At 34.4% G+C, this 18,698-nt stretch overlaps 3 protein-coding genes across 3 annotated transcripts; 1 reads left to right on the forward strand and 2 right to left on the reverse strand.

Moving 5' to 3' along the window:
• Positions 1 to 1,819: 1,819 nt before the first annotated feature.
• LOC126775442 (adenosine deaminase 2-A-like) lies at positions 1,820 to 3,618 on the reverse strand. Its single transcript, XM_050497398.1, has one exon. It carries the CDS (start codon positions 3,482 to 3,484, stop codon positions 1,988 to 1,990), a length of 1,497 nt encoding a protein of 498 aa, XP_050353355.1. The 5' UTR covers positions 3,485 to 3,618; the 3' UTR covers positions 1,820 to 1,987.
• A 1,116-nt stretch (positions 3,619 to 4,734) lies between these two features.
• Positions 4,735 to 6,808, forward strand: LOC126775441 (adenosine deaminase 2-like). The gene has a single exon (XM_050497397.1). It carries the CDS (start codon positions 5,091 to 5,093, stop codon positions 6,588 to 6,590), a length of 1,500 nt encoding a protein of 499 aa, XP_050353354.1. The 5' UTR covers positions 4,735 to 5,090; the 3' UTR covers positions 6,591 to 6,808.
• A 9,025-nt stretch (positions 6,809 to 15,833) lies between these two features.
• Positions 15,834 to 17,453, reverse strand: LOC126775440 (adenosine deaminase 2-like). Its single transcript, XM_050497396.1, has one exon. The coding sequence runs from the start codon at positions 17,403 to 17,405 to the stop codon at positions 15,894 to 15,896; it is 1,512 nt and encodes a 503-aa protein (XP_050353353.1). The 5' UTR covers positions 17,406 to 17,453; the 3' UTR covers positions 15,834 to 15,893.
• Between the last annotated feature and the right edge of the window lie 1,245 nt (positions 17,454 to 18,698).

Below are 18,698 nucleotides of genomic sequence, written 5' to 3' on the forward strand. Positions count from 1 at the left end.
GTACTAACCACTCATCAGATATTGTGCTGCTAAGCAGCTATACTGAGTATTGTTGCGTTCCGGTTTGAAGGGTGAGTGAGCCACTGTAATTACAGGCACAAGGGACATACCATCTCAGTTCCCAAGGCTGGTGGCGCATTGGCGAGGTAAGGAATGGTTATTATTTCTTACCTCGCCAAGGTTATTTGAGTAGTTAAGCGTTACAAACAAACTCATTTTCGCATTTATAATATTAGTGAGGATGTACAGTTTTCTTTATATAATATTTTATTAAGGCTAAACTTTACTAGACAATTGATATTTGTATCAAAATAAAGAAAATAAGTACTTATTATTTTTATCTTATTAGGCTCAGAGATCTTTGCTTGTAGCAAATTAAAAAGTAATTGACCTAAGATTATCGAAAACTTGGTTTATGAACTCACCAATTGTGTAGACTTACATATAATTATGTATGTCAAGTGTTATCAATGCCTTCCCATTCTTATTCGGATGAAATTTGACAATTTTATATATATATATATATTTTTTTCGGCCTTTTGCCGTCCACTGCTGGACGAAAGCCTCCCCCATAGAACGCCAACCATCCCGATCTTGGGCAGTCCGCATCCATCCCGATGCGGACAATTTTATATGACTATATTATAAGATTCATGCCTATCATTTTATAATGAATATTACAAAAATGTACTTTCAATATTGTTTTAATGGATTTTTTATATAGGAGGCAGCCGGGATAGCCTCGCGTAGCTGTACGCACTAGCGAGCAGTGCAGGCCTCCCTGCATCGTCTGGTCTTGGTGTTGGATTATCTTTGCCTGAAGAGCACAACACGGGATCGGTCGCGGATTTGACATATCAACACGATCCCGCCGCCTCTCCGATTCGTACTGAAGGCGGCCATCACAGTAGTTTTGGTGGGTAAGAATTCCTATTAACCCGTTCCGTCCTCCCTTGAGATCAGATACCTTCCTTAAGGTTTCCACTACATGAAAAAAACCATCCGTTATGTAGTTAAAACCTCGTTCACTGGTTTCTAAATAAAAATATATTGCAAATTCGGCAAATCTTGTATAACGTTCGAAGAAATATTACGGTTATTGTTTCGAACGTCATAAGTTGACGTCTAGCTGATGACGTCGTCAAAATATTATTGTCGGCGTTAGTTAGCGATAAGAATATTTTGCTAGTCTGTTCTAACTGTAAACAGAACCCACATCAATAAAATATTTAATTTCAATTTAGCTTACATTATAATTGGTATTGTTTATTATTGTTAGCACATTTTTATATATATTTAATGCAAGTAACTGTAAGTAATATTTACATTATAAAACTTGATAGTTTGAATATATCATTCATGTAATGATAAAATTAAATTTATTTTTTTAGTCGGATAGCCGTAATATTGAGGAAGACAAGCTGATATAATAACCACTAATAATAGCCACTGGGACTAAGATAAAAATATGACATATAAACTAAAAAAAACTATGACGTAAACTGAATTTTAGAGCCAGACCATTTTTTATCTTTGCCAGTATACTGCTACATACGTCGACTCCAGGATACAGATAGATAGGGATGGTTATTCATAACTCTTCAAACATTAACTTTTAACATAGATAGATAGATAACAATACATATTTATAATAAATATTCTTGGTAGAATTATCTGAAACACATATATAAGTTTAAGATTTAATGAAGCAAATTATCATATTTTTATATGGCCGTGGAATCAAAGTGTATAGTTGGGAGGCAGGATCCGTGAGGACAATAGTCAGATTAAAAAATTAAAAAATATTTTATTGTTCTCACATTATCCGATAAGAATATCCGGTTTCAATTGACAATATCCGCTGATGCAAAATTAAATTGCACGATTTTGTTTTTATAATAGAAATACACTCTTTTATATACATATTTATTATTTATGTTGTAAAATAAAAAATAATATGGTAAAAGGTAAAATCATCATTTTAAATTTAATACTTAGAACAATTGAAATTATCAACAAATGTATTCCATTTTAAACTAAAATTATCTAACGCTTTTTCTTTTTCATCGGCATCCAGAGTACTGTATGTTAATGAATTAATTGCTAATTGTTTCAATAGTCTCAAATCAGACAGGCGACTGGCAACACCAACAAATGCAACATAAAAGTCATCGGATAATGGATCAGCTTCCCATGCGCCTGGGTCATCGCTGGAAAGCACCACTGGCATTCCTTGAGCGAAAAAGTTACTCAGTGGATGATTACGTACGTCACGAACCAAAGATAATACTGTATTTGAAATGACATTCACTTCTAATGCTATGCCTTTATCAATAACTTCTTTCATTAACAATGGATGTTTTGAAAGAGCATAAGCGTGGCCTATTCTCTTCGCTCCTAACAATATAGCATCAATAAGATTTTCATCAGTCAAAGTTCCGTACCAGTCAGTTTCACCGGCATGGAAGAAATAATTTAAATCTTTGGAAGCAGCTGTGAGTTGGGGAATAAATTCGATTAAGGGACTTCCTAAATCTTCCTGCCCCACTAAATCGAACCCTGCGAATATATCCGGCACGTCTGCTTTAATGGCTTTCGCTAAACGTAAGTATTCGTCCATTTGTGATCGGTTCACACTTCTGGAAGGTGCGTATATAAGTTTCGCTCCAATAAAATCGGGATGATCTTTTTTGAACTTCTCAATAGTTTTTCTATATGTTTTCGCTGTTATGAGTGGCGCGTACAGCGTTCCATCCAATTCATATAAATTAGGCAAAACACTTCTGACTTCAAGATACATTACGTTGTCGTTTTTAAATTTTAAAAGTACGTCGTAGAAATATTGTTCCCATATTGGTCTATATGTCAGTATACCAATGACCCTTCCAAAATATTTCATAAAAACTTCCCAAGACTCTTTGATACTTGGATATGAAGCATCGGGATTGCTAACTCGCAGTGTAAAATATTTTCGTAATTTCATATCAAACTTGGTACTGTTAGATGATTTTCTCGCTTCGTTTATTAATTGCCAATTGCTTTTACACGGCGTCTTCGGTGTTTTATCGGAAAATTTGAATTTAACATTGTTTTTGTCGAAACATATGTAAAGTTCGTCCGAATATGTCAAATTCATGATGTAATCGGGACCTAAAATACCCATATCGTGTATATGTAATGCTGCTCCTTTGGGCATATCCTTTATAATCTGATAGACTTTAGAAAGACATATGTCATCCTTGTAGGTGAAGAAGTGACGGGAGAACTTGTAGTATTGCGGATTATTAAAACCGTAGTCCACTTCTCGGAACTTATGCTGCATTATACAGTTGTTGACGGTTGATTCTTTATCTGTGAGTTGTATACTTCCCCCTACAGATAAGAGTCCCTCATCTCGTAGGATCTTGGCTCGTTTCGCTTTGTAATCGTCGATTGTTGCGTAACAAACAGTGAATACGAACACATAGCTAATCACGAAACGCATGTCTGCGTGAGGGGACGCTTCGTCGTTCGCGCTCCGGTACTGAGCTGACACTGAATGCGATTTTATTGTACAGGGCGAATGACCTGACACAACAGATTTATAAATATTATTCCATTGCCATTAAACGGAAACATCGTATAGTCAATATTTAAATGTAATATTCAAAACAGACCGACGGATTCAGTTTCTCATTTAAAATGAATTGAAACCTAAAAATATTTTTGCAGAATAATTTAAAATAAAAGCATTAAAGTTACGTGTTGTGTTTATTTTTTGCGTATAACGACCTAATTATTTTTTCATATAAAAAAAATTATAATTTAATTTGTACGATTTCCTTGATTAATTACGATTATTGACGTGACCGAGGAGTAAGCGATAAAACTGCTATTATTTTAATTTACTTATTCACTGACATAAGTATAATATATCTATTACACATATTCAAGACTTGTTGAATAAGTAATTTTATATAATTAAAACGAGTTCGTTTAGTTGCAGTTTTTGAATGAAGTAACGTGAGTACTTAATTTTGTAGCACTAAGTTATTTCAACTCAAGTAAAACGACAAAAATAGCAACCAAGTAAGTACCCACATAATTAAAAGTAAAAAAAGGCCGTAAAGCGCCGAAACGATCTTGCAAAAACCGCAATTTCTATAGACTTTTTAAACGATAAAATTTACTAAAACTCATTTCGTACTGGTGTAAATTACAGCCAGCGGCGTCTAAAAGGGTTCGTTTTCAAAGCATCGCTCCAAAGAAACTAAAAAATAAATCTGAAAAGAAATAAAGGGCGTCTCATCCGCCATGCTGATTTTATGCAACGAAAGGGTTGGGGAAGGTTTAAGTGGCACTTTAGCATGGTACCGCCCCGCGGTACGCATTCGTTGGCAAAAAAAAAGTAAAAAATATGGCCGTCACACTACGACATGCATGATATTGAGATCTTTCGGTGCACACTCGTCACCTCTCCTTTAATCTTCTAATTACTACCCGCAAGTCTGTGGATGACACTTTCTGAAATCATTTCGAAACAAAGGATAGTGGCGAATTGAAATATAAAGGGAGACAGGTTAAAATATTTTTGGTAACAATTGTTATTCAACAATATTCTAAGTAGTGCTAGATTAAAAAATATATTTATTATTTGATTCTAATTTTAAATCTAAAAATGAAAAATATATATGTTTTTTTTTTTTATAAAAATATTACCTTGGAACATAATACCAAAAGTTAGAGTTGAATAACTGCATATTATACCTATATAATATTAATACAGGGTACACTATCGATTGTTTATAATCCATCGCCATGCGTAAGATTAGCAAGTAGCAACATTGGCAGTGATAAGGCAGCACCCGAAATAGCTAATCGTGTTTTACTTAAATCTGCACAAAAATTTCATATATATGTAAGTTGAAATTGAATTTCGAATACGTATAATTTTATAACTGTGCCTATCTATCGGTAAAAAAAACAGTGCGTCAAATTATATCATTCGTACCCACTTAATTATAATATGTCCCTTAGTTGAACAACCTTGTAACAGATAATTTTGATTTATAACTTGTAAGACGTTTGTTGCAATATCAATTGTGGTGAAAATGTGGACGGTTATAGTTTGGCCTTTGCTAATAAGTGCAGTATTCACCGACGATGTATATGAAAAGAATATTAAAGAAAGAAACCATCTCTTACGAAAAGAACTCGACATGATGCTTGGCAGTGACATAGTGTTAAGTGACAGTGAAGAACAAGCTAATAAAATCATTATGAAGTTAAAAAATAATGAATTGGATTACGGTTTCAACAATCCCCAGTATTTTAACTATTCCAAACACTTCTTTGAATACAAGGATGATATTAAGAAGTCGGAACTGTTCAAGTTAATTAAAAATATGCCCAAGGGAGCTGTTCTCCATGCTCATGACACGGGAATGTTAAGTCCAGATTATGTTCTGGCATTAACTTATTGGGATGATCTATTTGTATGTTTCGAAGAAGAAAATATACATTTTTTATTTTCTCTAAAACCTCCGAAGTCTCCGTGCAAAACTGCATGGCAGCTAATGAAACATGCGAGATATTCGTCGGGTAATATTGAAAAGTTTGATGCAGAATTGAGAGAACATTTTACTCTTGTTACCAAGAATCCGAACCAGGTATATACAGATATAAATGTAGTGTGGTCGAAGTTTCAACAGTATTTTATTACCACATCTTCTCTCTTTTGCTATAAACCAATCTGGGAAAAATATTTTTATGATACCCTTAAAGCTCTACGTGATGACAATGTTATGTACTTAGAACTCAGAAGCGTATTACCCACACTTTATGATTTAGATGGAAATAAATATGATGCTATAGACACCGCTGCGTCATATAAAAATGTCCTGGATACATTTTTGGATGCTTATCCCGATTTTTATGGAGCTAAACTAATATACGCTCCATTGAGGTTCGTTGACAATAAAACTGTTAAGGAATATTTGAAAATTGCTAAGGAATTAAAAAAGAAATTCCCCGATTTCCTCGCTGGATTCGATTTAGTAGGTCAAGAAGACTTGGGTGTACCCACTAAAGAGTTTCTCCAAGTTCTATCTGAAGCAAGTGACGAATTTGAATATTTTTTCCACGCTGGTGAAACGAATTGGTACGGAACTAGTTCTGATGAAAACTTGGTAGATGCGATCGTTCTTAAAGCACGTCGAATCGGGCACGCTTTTGCCATTGTGAAGCATCCCTTATTGATGGAGGAAGCTAAAGAAAGGGATATAGCGATTGAAGTAAACGTAGTATCGAATACCGTTCTGAAATTGGTAGAAGATATAAGAAACCATCCGCTAGCCGTGTTTTTATCAAAGGATCTACCAGTTGTAATATCAAGTGACGATCCAGGATTATGGGAGGCAGAACCATTGTCTCATGATTATTATATTACGTTCGTTGGTGTTGCCAGTCGACACGCTGATATAAAACTACTCAAGAAATTAGCTCTTAACGCATTATATTACAGCACATATCCGCATAAAGATAAATTGATTCATGAATTTGAAATTCGTTGGACGAAATTTATAGATGCAATTGTCAAAGATCATTGGTAAATGACAATAGAACGGTTTCGGTTAATTTATTTTTAAGAAATCTCATGTATTCGATTGAAAATAAAATTTCACAGAATATATCTATTATTTATCGTCGATTAGATAAAAGTGAGTGAATTCAATGATTCTGTATAGATATATATTGTGAAATCTATAGAATTTGTGCTTAAAAGATATTATAAGTATGATAATACTTTTTCAATAGGTTTTTGCTATGATTATATTCCTTATCGAAGCTTATCGTTAACGTAATACAATTCGAAATGTCTTAAACAATTTTCGTAAATATTTATGGATATTTTAATACATAGAAATAATTTAAATATATGTAATAACATAGGTATTAAATGCAACAAATAATAATACATACATATAATAGTAGATAACAAAATATCCTCACGATGTTTTCCTTCACTTCACTTCACTTCACTTGCTTGACGGTGAAGGAAAACATCGTGAGGAAACCTGCATGTGTCTAATTTCATCGAAATTCTGCCACATGTGTATTCCACCAACCCGCATTGGAGCAGCGTAGTGGAATAAGCTCCAAACCTTCTCCTCAAAAAAAAGGAGAGGAGGCCTTAGCCCAGCAGTGGGACATTTACAGGCTGTTACTAACTAACTAACTAACAAAATATACTAATAAAATATAAAAAACTATTTTTTATTTATTTCCCTTTATATATATATACATATATATATATATATATATATATATATATATATATATATATATATATATATATACATTGTCTGATGAAATTTACTCATTAAATCTAATCGAATATTTTATCATCATCATTATTATTTTTCTTGCATTTGTATCTCCACAGACGTGTTGTCCGTGCCGTTGGTGTATCTTATTTTTAATGTATATTAATATATAAATGCCTGTAATACATAGGCATCACATTCTACGTTTAAAGATAAAAAAATATATATCGAGATATTCATTTGTAATATAAATAGTGGTTTGCATTTGACGTCGTAGAGGCCTGGGGCCGAATTCTACTAAACTACAACGATTACGATACGCTCCCGATTCAATTCCGATCCAACTTTGACTATTCTATATTTATTCAAATCGGAACCGAATCGATATGATTTTAACATATACCGTTATGTCAAAACCAAAATTAATCGTCAAAGTTTATGCCAATAGTCGATAATTAAATTAAAGAATAAAAAATCGGATAAACGGCAACTTTCACGCTTCGATTCGTTTGCGATAATTTAACAATTTGTTAGTAGAATTGATGGATTCTTGATTGACTCGGATGATGTCCCAGGTTCAGGTGATGTCCAAGGTCCTTCAAGGGGTGCTAGTTGTCTTATTATATTACATGAGGACTTAATATTGATTTTAAATTATATTTTATCTGATTATTAATTGTGAGTAAAGTCGCTGCAAATATATGTTCCAGAAATGCAATATCATCTGTTGTTTTGTAGGTGTTCTAAATGTAACATGCAGTGTCCACGGCGTTCATCCGTAGTCAACTAATTAGCGATGATCGCTCCGTTTAGCAGCTTCGCCCTGCAATGCTACGCTTCAAATAGAAAATTATTGTTGTTTATGTTGCGTGACAATACGGCGCCTAGACAAATCGCCGTGATAACTTATACTGTTTTCATCATTATAAATAATTGAACGTTAGGGTCAGACTTTCGAATTATCTGCAATTTAAGCCGAGAGCTATTTGTTTGTATATTACGTGTTTATTTATATATTTAGTGTGTAAGCCCGTCTGGGTAGGTACCACCCACTCATCAGTTATTCTAACACCAAAGAGCAATAATAAGTATTGTTCCGGTTTTGAGTGTAATCACAGTTACAAGGGGCATAATAAATTAGTTACCAAGTTTGGCGGCGCATTAGAAATGTCAGGAATGGTTAATATTTCTTACAGTACTTGTTTATGAGCAGTGGTGACTTACTATCCGGTGACCCATTTGTCCGACCGTTCATTTTTTTTTTTTTTATATCGCCGGGAGGGCAAATGACTCTACTCCACCTGATGGTAAGTGGTAGTAGAGTCCAAACGCGACGACGGCCAGTACAGACGGGAAAAACGTTCTGCACTAGCCGCCTTCGCCTTGCCGGCCCGCAAGATGCCTCTTCACTCCTCGTTTGAAGGAACCCGGGTTGTAAGAGGAGGGGAATACGTGAGCTGGTAAGGAATTCCATTTTTTGGAAGTGCGACAAAGAAAGGAGTTGCCAAATTTCTTTGTTCGCGATGGAATTGATGTCACAGTTAGGCGGTGACATCGAGAACCAGCTCGCGTACATCGAGAACCAGCAACCAGAATCATCTATTTCATAATATATATTTGAGGAATAACTTGCCCCCTGATAGTAAAAAAACCTTTCCTGAGACCGTTGATGCTGATCTATATGTTGGGAATATGTCAAATCTATAATAATAACAAAATTGTCTATGGTTTCATAATAGCTTCGATTAGAGCACCGTGGGTGGGCTACGTGTGACTATTGTATATATACCTCTGTCATAACTTACACGTAAATAGTGAATTGTTAAATAAACAAGACAATATATATATATATTTGTTCTTAATAAGATATTATATTCTCGTAATTACAGTAGGTAAAGTCCATTGATAGCAAGCTTATTTGATGGAAAATAGAAATATTATTATTGGTTACAGGTTCTATCGACTTAAAACCCTAACAAGCTGTTGCTGTACTAGTAGACTTCAAAATACAGTCTTCTATTACGTCCTATCTTCGCACTGGCTGCTAAAATATCAAAGATATCCCTTAGCATTGTTTAAACGATGAGATAAACATTCAACAACAACGTATTAATATGCCGTATTATACTGACAACATAACATGTTGACTTTCGATATTAACAATTTGCGTTTTATAAGATTTCAGAGCAAATTAGATACACAAATAGTTGGATGACAAATGCAGTTAATATTTTAAAGAATCTTATGTCAAAAAAATTACAATTTTTTTTTAATATATGATTTATATATTTTTAATATATAATATTATTTAAGTTTTTAACAAATTAAATGTGAAATAAAATGATAAAATTCTATGTGACTTTATAAGATATCGTAATGCATTTTAATATTTATTTAATTTAATTGTGTGTCATAAATATAGTGGCTACATATATATATTATATTTAAAGCGTATAAATAGAATTTGAATTCACACAGTATACTTTTCCCAGGACGCGATTTAGTATCCACGTTTGAATATAAATACAAAAAATACTACTTTAGACTTGCAAAAAACCCTAATGCAAAGTGGGTTTTATATGTTTATAATAAAGGAATATGCCCGTGATGGTATGGACCCAAAGATATTATATTTGTATTTTTAGTATTTTTTTTTTTAGTATCTTTAGTAAATTTTTTTTTGTATTACTTTTATTTTTGGCTTTTCAAATTTTATTTCTAAATTTTAGTCATTTAACAAGAGTAGTTCTGTTTTTTGTTTTAGTTTTATAAGTCGTGTCATTTTAAATGTGTATAGTTCTTTATTTTAATTTTACTATTTATATTAGATTTCTACCAACCCGCATTGGAGCAGCGTGGTGGAATAAGCTCTAAACCTTCTCCACAAAAAGGGAGAGGAGGCCTTAGCCCAGCAGTGGGACATTAACAGGATGTTACTGTACTGTTACTGTTATTTATATTAGATGTTACGTAGTTGTATGTGATGGATGCTGTGATTTCCTGTAACTGAGGAAGCACATAGACTTAATACTCGCATAACTCGCATAATGTATTTAAAGCTTGTCATGTGTATTCCTAGCTGGAGATTCTATTAAAATAATATAAAATAATAAAAAAAAAACTAAATTAATATATGATGGTGGTGTTGATGTGTTTATGATTGATATGGTCACGGCAGGCATTTTATATTAAGTATGTTATTCACTATATTAAGTAACTTAATTCCCTCACTCTCATAATCCAATGGGACAGTTATCCCAAACGACCTGGTGAATTCAGATTGTACACACAGCTGACTTTCAAGCTCCAAGCAGCCAATGATTGTCAGTCTCCGTCAGATCTAACACCTGGTTTGAAACCAATACCAAGTATCTACAGCTTCGTAAGATTGCGACTGGACCAATGACGTAATGTAAATCTTTACTTATATTATAAATGCGAAAGTAAGTTTCTTTGTTTGTTACGTTTTCTTTTCTTTCTTTCTTTTTTTTTATATAAACTAGTCAAACGATCGTTTAAATTTTGCATACGTTGTCAGGAGTACTGAAAAGAACTTAAGGTGTCACTGTTGGTAGGGCTTCGTGCAAGCTCGTCTGGGAAGATAACACCCACTCATCAGATATTCTACCGCAAAACAGCAGTACTTTGTATTGTTGTGTTCCGGATTGAAGTGAGTGAGCCCAGTATAATTACATGCACAAGGATCTTAGTTCCCAAGGTTGGTGGCGCATTGTCGATGTAAGTGATGGTTAACATTTCTCACAATGCCAATGTCTATGGGCGTTGGTGACCACTTGCCATCAGGTGACCCATATGCTCGCCCGCTTACCTATACTATATTTAAAAAAAGGTACTAACACCTCTCCCATCACACGGGGTTAAAGCCTCGCTTAAAATAGCATGCTATAAGCAGGTACAAGATATTACCGCCAATGATATTAATGTTACTTTTATTTACTAACGAGTCAAGGTTACAAATTGTTTTATCGCTTGGCGATAAATAAATAATAAATACATTGTTATCGTATTAAACCGATGTAATTTCAATAATTACATATTATGCATTTGTATTGTTATTATAAAGCAAAAGATAAAAATTACGTGGACATGTGTATCGGTTTATCGACGTAAGTTGTTGTCATTGGATTATGAGAGTGAACCGAAATCGGTCAGGAATACATCCTCATCTTCATCAGCAAGATATTTTCAATTAAATGAAAAATATAGTTGTAGTAGTTAAAATTATCCGTAATCTTATCTTTGTTGTAAACAAAAAATGTAATGTTAGTGTCCGAAATTGGGAAAACTCATTTAGTTTTATATGAACTTGATACAGTAAATAGCATTATCAATTCGACTCGATTCGTGGTAGGGCTTTGTGCATTTATTTTATGTGAGCCAATGTAATTACAGGAACAAGAGATTTATTACCTTTTTATTTAACGCTGGAAAAACGTTCCGCGTTTCTAGAGGGGGGTATGTGGGGCTCGCCGGTGTCCAAGGCGCCGAGTGCGCCCTGAATATCGGAATACCTACTAAAAAACCAGCGGTACCCTTTCCCTCTTAACGAGGAGCGCCCCGGAATCGCTTTCGCACGCTACCGTGAAGAGATATACTACCTGTAGTAATAAGGGATATATGTAACACTATGTGAACTTAAAAAAATATAGGTATTATTAAAGAATCTTCAAGAGGAAAGGAGACGGTTGACCAGCGGTGGGACATTTACAAGCTGTTACTTTTCTTTCACTTTCTTTTAGGAAATATATAACACGAGTTCAGGTACTTTCTGCGTGTTCAACTTCTATAATGCAAAATTTCGTACGCAGTCTGTTCTCGGACGGTTTCGTTTTCACAAATTCCCTACAATTATTTACAATCGAAGTGGTTTCGAATCAATTCTACTATAGAAATTTGTAAAGCAAGTAAATGCCGCTTGATTCATTGTTCATTACAGCTTTGGCTTAACGCAATGAGCGTGGTGTGTTTTGTTAATACGCAATGTATATTAACACGGTTGATACTATCGTGTTGCTTATTATTCCCTGTGATGTAGCAAATAGTGTTGTACACTGTACTGCAATTCTATGGGTAATCGATTTCGCAACAAGGAAGCGAGACAAAGAGCATTTGACAATTGTCGAAGCGATTTTGAACTTCGCCTTCGTCTAAATTACTCAATACAGTATGTTAATTGTTGGTCAAGTGATAATTTTAAATATTTTATGAATGAAATCATATGAAAATGAAGTCACTATGTGTCTTTGTTTATGTCCGCTGAAGCGAAAAAGCGATAATTTTCTCATTGATTGTGGATTTATTTTTTCATTTGTTTATTTGACATTGGAAAGTGACTACCACCGCTTGAAAACTCGCAACCCGAAACTCACCGAAAAAATCGGTGAATGTCAGAAAGTGGTATGCGACATTGATCACAACAACTATAATATTTCAAGAATACATCAAAATAGTATATCACCATAAGTTGGTTTCACGGGTAACATTTCACTGGTGAGTAGTAATCTAGCTCTTTCAGAATAGCACTGCTCAAATTTAAAGCAAAGCAATGTGACGTAATATTGTACAAAGATATAATCAATTCTTCGTTTTAGACACAAAATTTATCATCATCTTTAAGGTGACAAGTAATCTTTACACGAATGGTTAATCTTTAAAAACAAAATACATCTTATTGTATATCATATAGTTTAATTTCGGCCATAGCGGTCATTATTACCGCTTACTAGCATCGCAATAATATAGCCCATAAAAGCGTGTGCGAACATGTGCGATATATTTGAATCCAGGACCTTATTATCTGTAGCCGAATAATCGACCTGCTGACTGCCTGCCTCGTAACTTTAATAATTAATGTTACTTGGTGGTATGGCTTTGTGCAAGCTCGTCTGGGTAGGTATCACACACTCATCAGATATTCTACCGCCAAAAAGCAATGCTTAGTATTTTTGTGTTCCGGTATGAAGGGTGAGTGAGCCAGCGTGACTACAGGCACATGGAACATGATATGTTAGTTCCCACGGTTGGTGGTGTATTGACGTTGTAACTATATAATGGTTAACATTTCTTATAGCGCCAATGTCTGTGGGCGGTGGTGACCACATACCATCAAAATGCCAATTTGATAGTACACCTACCAATTTATTAAAAAAATACAGAAATGTATTTACTTAAGTTTATTTGTCTTGCCTTAAATATATATAAAAAAAAGTAAAATGGTGTGAGTGTCAAGGTACTCACGAGAATCACTTACAATAACATATTTCCGCTGACGTCATCTGATGCTCGAAATCTTACGCTCACTCGTCTGACGCTCGAAGTTTCAGTTAGACCGTTGTACCGAGCGCTAAGATGTTTATAAATCAATAGGTACTGTACAAATGATAATTGCAAGTCGTGTGAATTCGTCGAAGACTAAATAATTTATTAATTATTATTATTGGTATCACTGTTAGTAATCAAAAGATTTTGTATGTAAATTCAATTATTATTTAAAATAAACAGAATTAAATAAAAAACATACTCGATATACATCTTGTATTCAAAATCTTTAATCTAACGATATTATGATAGTGTATGTATAAAAAATATGTACAATTATATTTCACATAAATAACACACATTTTAAATAAATTTAATACCTTGTAACTTAATATTTTTATCACTTAACTACTGTTATATTGTTATAATAGTTAATATTGGTTCGTTTCGGTTTGAAAGGTGAGTAACCATGACAAAAAGCGAGCACTATTAAATCATACATATGGGAATATTATTAAAGGAAATTATATTATATACAATTGTTTTTATCAGTAATTATAATAGTAATGATGAGATGATAGTAAGCATGAGATAGCCTAGTGGTTAGAACGCGTGAATCTTAACCGATGATCGTGGGTTCAAACCCGCGCAAGCACCACTGAATTTTCATGTGCTTAATTTGTGTTTATAATTCATTTCGTGCTTGACGGTGAAGGAAAACATCGTGAGGAAATTTGCATGTGTCTGATTTCATTGAAATCCTGCCTCATGTGTGTTCCACCAAACCGCATTGGAGCAGCGTGGTGGAATAAGCTCCATACCTTCTCCTCAAAAAGGGAGAGGAGGCCTTAGCCCAGCAGTGGGACATTTGCAGGCTGTTACTGTACTGTACTGTATAATAGTAAATATTAGCTTTATTTAACGGTTTCAAAGAAATGATTTAAGCCACACATATAATACAGTCATATCGTTATCAGTCGTGTTACTCATAATATAAACTATGGGGAGTTTGTAATCAATAATCCTAAGTTTTAGATTGTGATGCTGACACAGAATAAATACATGTAAGCACATGTTAACGGAAATCAATTTATATAATCAATACAACACGTCTTTTTTTTATACAATAGATAGGCGGACGAGAATATGGGCCACCTGAAGTTAAAGTGGTCACCAACACCCATAGACATTAGCATTGTACGAAATGTTAATCATGACTTACATAGCCAATGCGCCACCAAACTTGGGAACTGAGATGTTATGTCCCTTGTATCGGTAATTACACTGGTTCACTCACCCTTCAAATCGGAACACAACAATACCAAGTACTGCTGTTTTGCGGTAGAATATCTGATGAGGTACAAAGCCCTGCCACCAGTAAAAGTCAGCCAGTTTATGGTCTATATACATAAAATAGTACTTAAATTAAATCCAAACACATATACTATCAGATTGGAAAAACGACTAGTATTCGGAAAATAAAACACCTGACAATAGACTGGTGAAATCACTGATTTTACAATTTTTGTTACATTTTATTGTTAGTGAAATTAAAAAAAAAAAAAAAAGTCGAGATGGCCTAGTGGTTAGAACGCGTGAATCTTAACCGATGATCGTGGGTTCAAACCCGGGTAGGCACCACTAAATTTTCATGTGCTTAATTTGTATTTATAATTCATCTCGTGCTTGACGGTGAAGGAAAACATCGTGAGGGAACCTGCATGTGTCTAATTTCATTGAAATTTTGTCACATGTGTATTCTACCAACCCGCATTGGAGCAGCGTGGTAGAATAAGCTCCAAACCTTCGCCTCAAAAGGGAGAGGAGGCCTTAGCCCAGCAGTGGGACATTAACAGGCTGTTACTGTTACTGAAATTTTAATATATGAATTAGCGTGCAATTTACTTTGTGTTACAACATTAATGAATTATATCTTCTATATTTTATATCTATGTTATGCAAAATCTTCGCCGTTTTCAATGTTTTTTAAAAAGGTTCTATATCTAAAGTTAGTCTTAATAAAATTTGCAGAAATAATAGCCTACTAGGTGTTTTGTCACTTATTCCTTATACCTTCCTTGATACCTTCGTCGATTTATGATATAATCTTATAAAATGACGATTTAAAAGTATTTTCGTATAGCAAAAGTAATTTCGTCAAACTATTTCAAATGGTTAGTATTTATAGACGGTTAAATATTTAGTTTATAATAACATTATTAGCATTAAATTAAAAACTATACTATTCTAAATTGAAAAACATTTATGTAGTTTTCAACAAAACAATTAAAACAATATTAATAATAAATATTATCTAAAATTCGTATTGATATCTTCAATAAAATCATCCCATTCCCTAAATAATTGTTGGAACGCCTTCATTTTTTCACTACCGTCCAATGCACTGTATTTTATCGAATTAATCACTAATTGTTTTAGCATACGTAAGTCAGCACGCTTACTAGCTATACCAACAAATGATATATAAAAGTCATGGGATAAGGGATCCGCGCCCCAGGCTCCTGGGTCATCACTCGATAGAACAACTGGCATGCCGAGTGCCAAGTACGAAGCTAATGGATGGTTCCTAACATCACTCACCAACGACAATACAACATTGGATATTACGTTCACTTCTAATGCTATGTCTCTAGCTTTCACAGCTGCCAGGAGTGATGGATGCTTTATTAATGCGTATCCATGGCCGATTCTCTTCGAACCCAAAAGAATAGCGTCCACCAAGTTTTCATCTGTCGATGAGCCGAACCAATTAGTCTCTCCCCCGTGGAAATAAAAGTTAATATCGTCTTTAGCTTCTGTTAACGCTGGGAGAAACTCCACTAATGGTTTACCCATGTCCTCCTGGCCTACTAGATCAAAACCAGCGAACATATCTGGTAGCTCCTCTTTGATTTGTCGAGCTATTTCAATACTCTTGCGTATTTTAGTGATATCCTTCGCGCGATGCATTGTCACTATTAATTTTATTCCTATGAAATCTGGGTAATCCTCCTTAAATTTTTTCGCGACACGATGATAAATTCGAGGCATATGAGCCAGATCATGTACTGTCCCGTCCAATTCGTACAGAATCGGTAAACCGCTTCGTAATTCGATGTACATAACTCTATCATTGTAAAACTCTTTTAATGCCTCATAGAAGAATTTCTCTCGTACGGGTCTGTACGCGATGAGATCTTTAATCGTATGACAGACTTTATCGAACCTTTCCCAAACGTAGTTTATATCGTAGTTCAGATCCTTTTCATTTTCGGAATATAGAGTGAAGTGTTTTTTTATACTTTCGTCGAAAGAAACGATATCCTCTGTGTTGTTTCTTAATACGTTGAGGAGTTGCCATTTAGTTGGACAAGGTCGCTTAGGGACGGTGACAGAGAAGTGTAATTTTAAATCGTCGTTCGCGAAGCACGCATATAAGTGCTCCTCATACGTCAGAGCAAGTAAACGTTCCGCGCTGAGCATTAGCGAGCTGTGAACGTGAAGGGCGGCTCCTTTAGGCATCCTCCGTATTATCTGGTACACTTTAGACCTTTCGATATCATTTTTATATGTGAAATAGTGTCGTGAGAAGTTGAAATATTTCGGATTTTGGAACGATTCGTCGACTTCCTGTTGCTTGTACCGCATTAAAACGTCGTTCGCGGAATTTTCTTTGTCACTTAATTGAATTTTTCCACCGACTTGTAGCCCGAATTCTTGTTCTAATAGATTAGCTCTCTCTGCATTGTACTCGTGTATGCTCCTTGCGATAGTTTGTGCGCATAACATTAATAGGATGTATTTGATAACGTCGGCATACATTCTTCTTACTATCAGTCAGGTCACTGAATGACATTCTCCGTTCACTATCTCGGACAACTGAGCCGTACATGTGGCTACGTTTAGTTTATATACTATAGCAATGTTTGACAGTTCAGGTTTTTGTTCATTAAAACTAATTAAAGATTATGACACACTGTAAAAATCATTCGTATTTCCTAACAAAAAAAAAAACATATATAAGAATAATTATAATGATATTAAAATATATATAAATAATAAATTCACGTTTTTAAAATTTAGAACATAATGGTTTTCTTTTGTATACTTAAATTATTATATTCAATAGAATATATATATTTCAGATAATTAAATAAAATAATACACTTCGATATGAATCAGTTTTGTTTTTTAATCTATTATTCAACAAACGACGAATAAGTTTAAACTTTAAAAATATTATATGCGGACTCTTTGAAATGTAAGTGACATGGAAACTTCAATTTAACTGAAGTCCTACACCACATACACCTACATAGACATTTAAAACGCATTGCGCGAAACAATTACTGCTTGTTACACAGAAAGATAATTATACTGTGTCAAAATATCTGTTATATATTTTTTTTTGATCTCAATGATCAAAGATTATTAAGAACTAGTTTCGTTTGGGGAGCGGCAGGAGTTGTCACGGTAAGATGCACAAGCAACCCCGTGGCACTCCTCGTTAAGACGGAAAGTGTACTGCTGGTTTTTGGTGGTTCGGGGCGCACTCGGCGCCTTGGGCAACGGTAAGTCCGACCTAAGCCCCCTATGTTCCCGTGAGGGAAGCACGTCATGCGTTTTTCCACCGATAAAAAAGGGCAGGTTTTAGATACGTGCTTTTCTGTATCCCTGACAAAGTATATGCAATTCATGGTGGTTCGTGGAGTAGTTAAGACGTGACAGCGTAACAACAAACAAACTCACTTTTGCATTTATAATATTGCTAAGATTTTTTTGCCGAGAATCCGTCATCATAACCGAATTCCGATCGCGGCTTAAAATGCGAACGAGAACCGATTCGTTTTTGCTTGAATTTGTTTTTTTATTTAATTTTCCCCATGTATATGCAAATGTGCCATACGCCACTAATTCGCACTGGTGCTTGGTACAATGACCTCTATAATAATTCTTAAGAGGTCACTTCCTAGTGATAAGGCATTCACGGTCTATTACTTAACCTCAATTTTTAAGTGTAACATATAAGTGGGTTTGGGACGGGCCTTAATAAGGCTTCAAGGTCGTCCAAACGCTCGAAGATGGTAGAAGTCTTATTAATAGTATTACGCTACC

The sequence above is a fragment of the Nymphalis io genome, chromosome 18 (assembly GCF_905147045.1).
Source record: "Nymphalis io chromosome 18, ilAglIoxx1.1, whole genome shotgun sequence".
Classification (NCBI taxonomy): domain Eukaryota; kingdom Metazoa; phylum Arthropoda; class Insecta; order Lepidoptera; family Nymphalidae; genus Nymphalis; species Nymphalis io.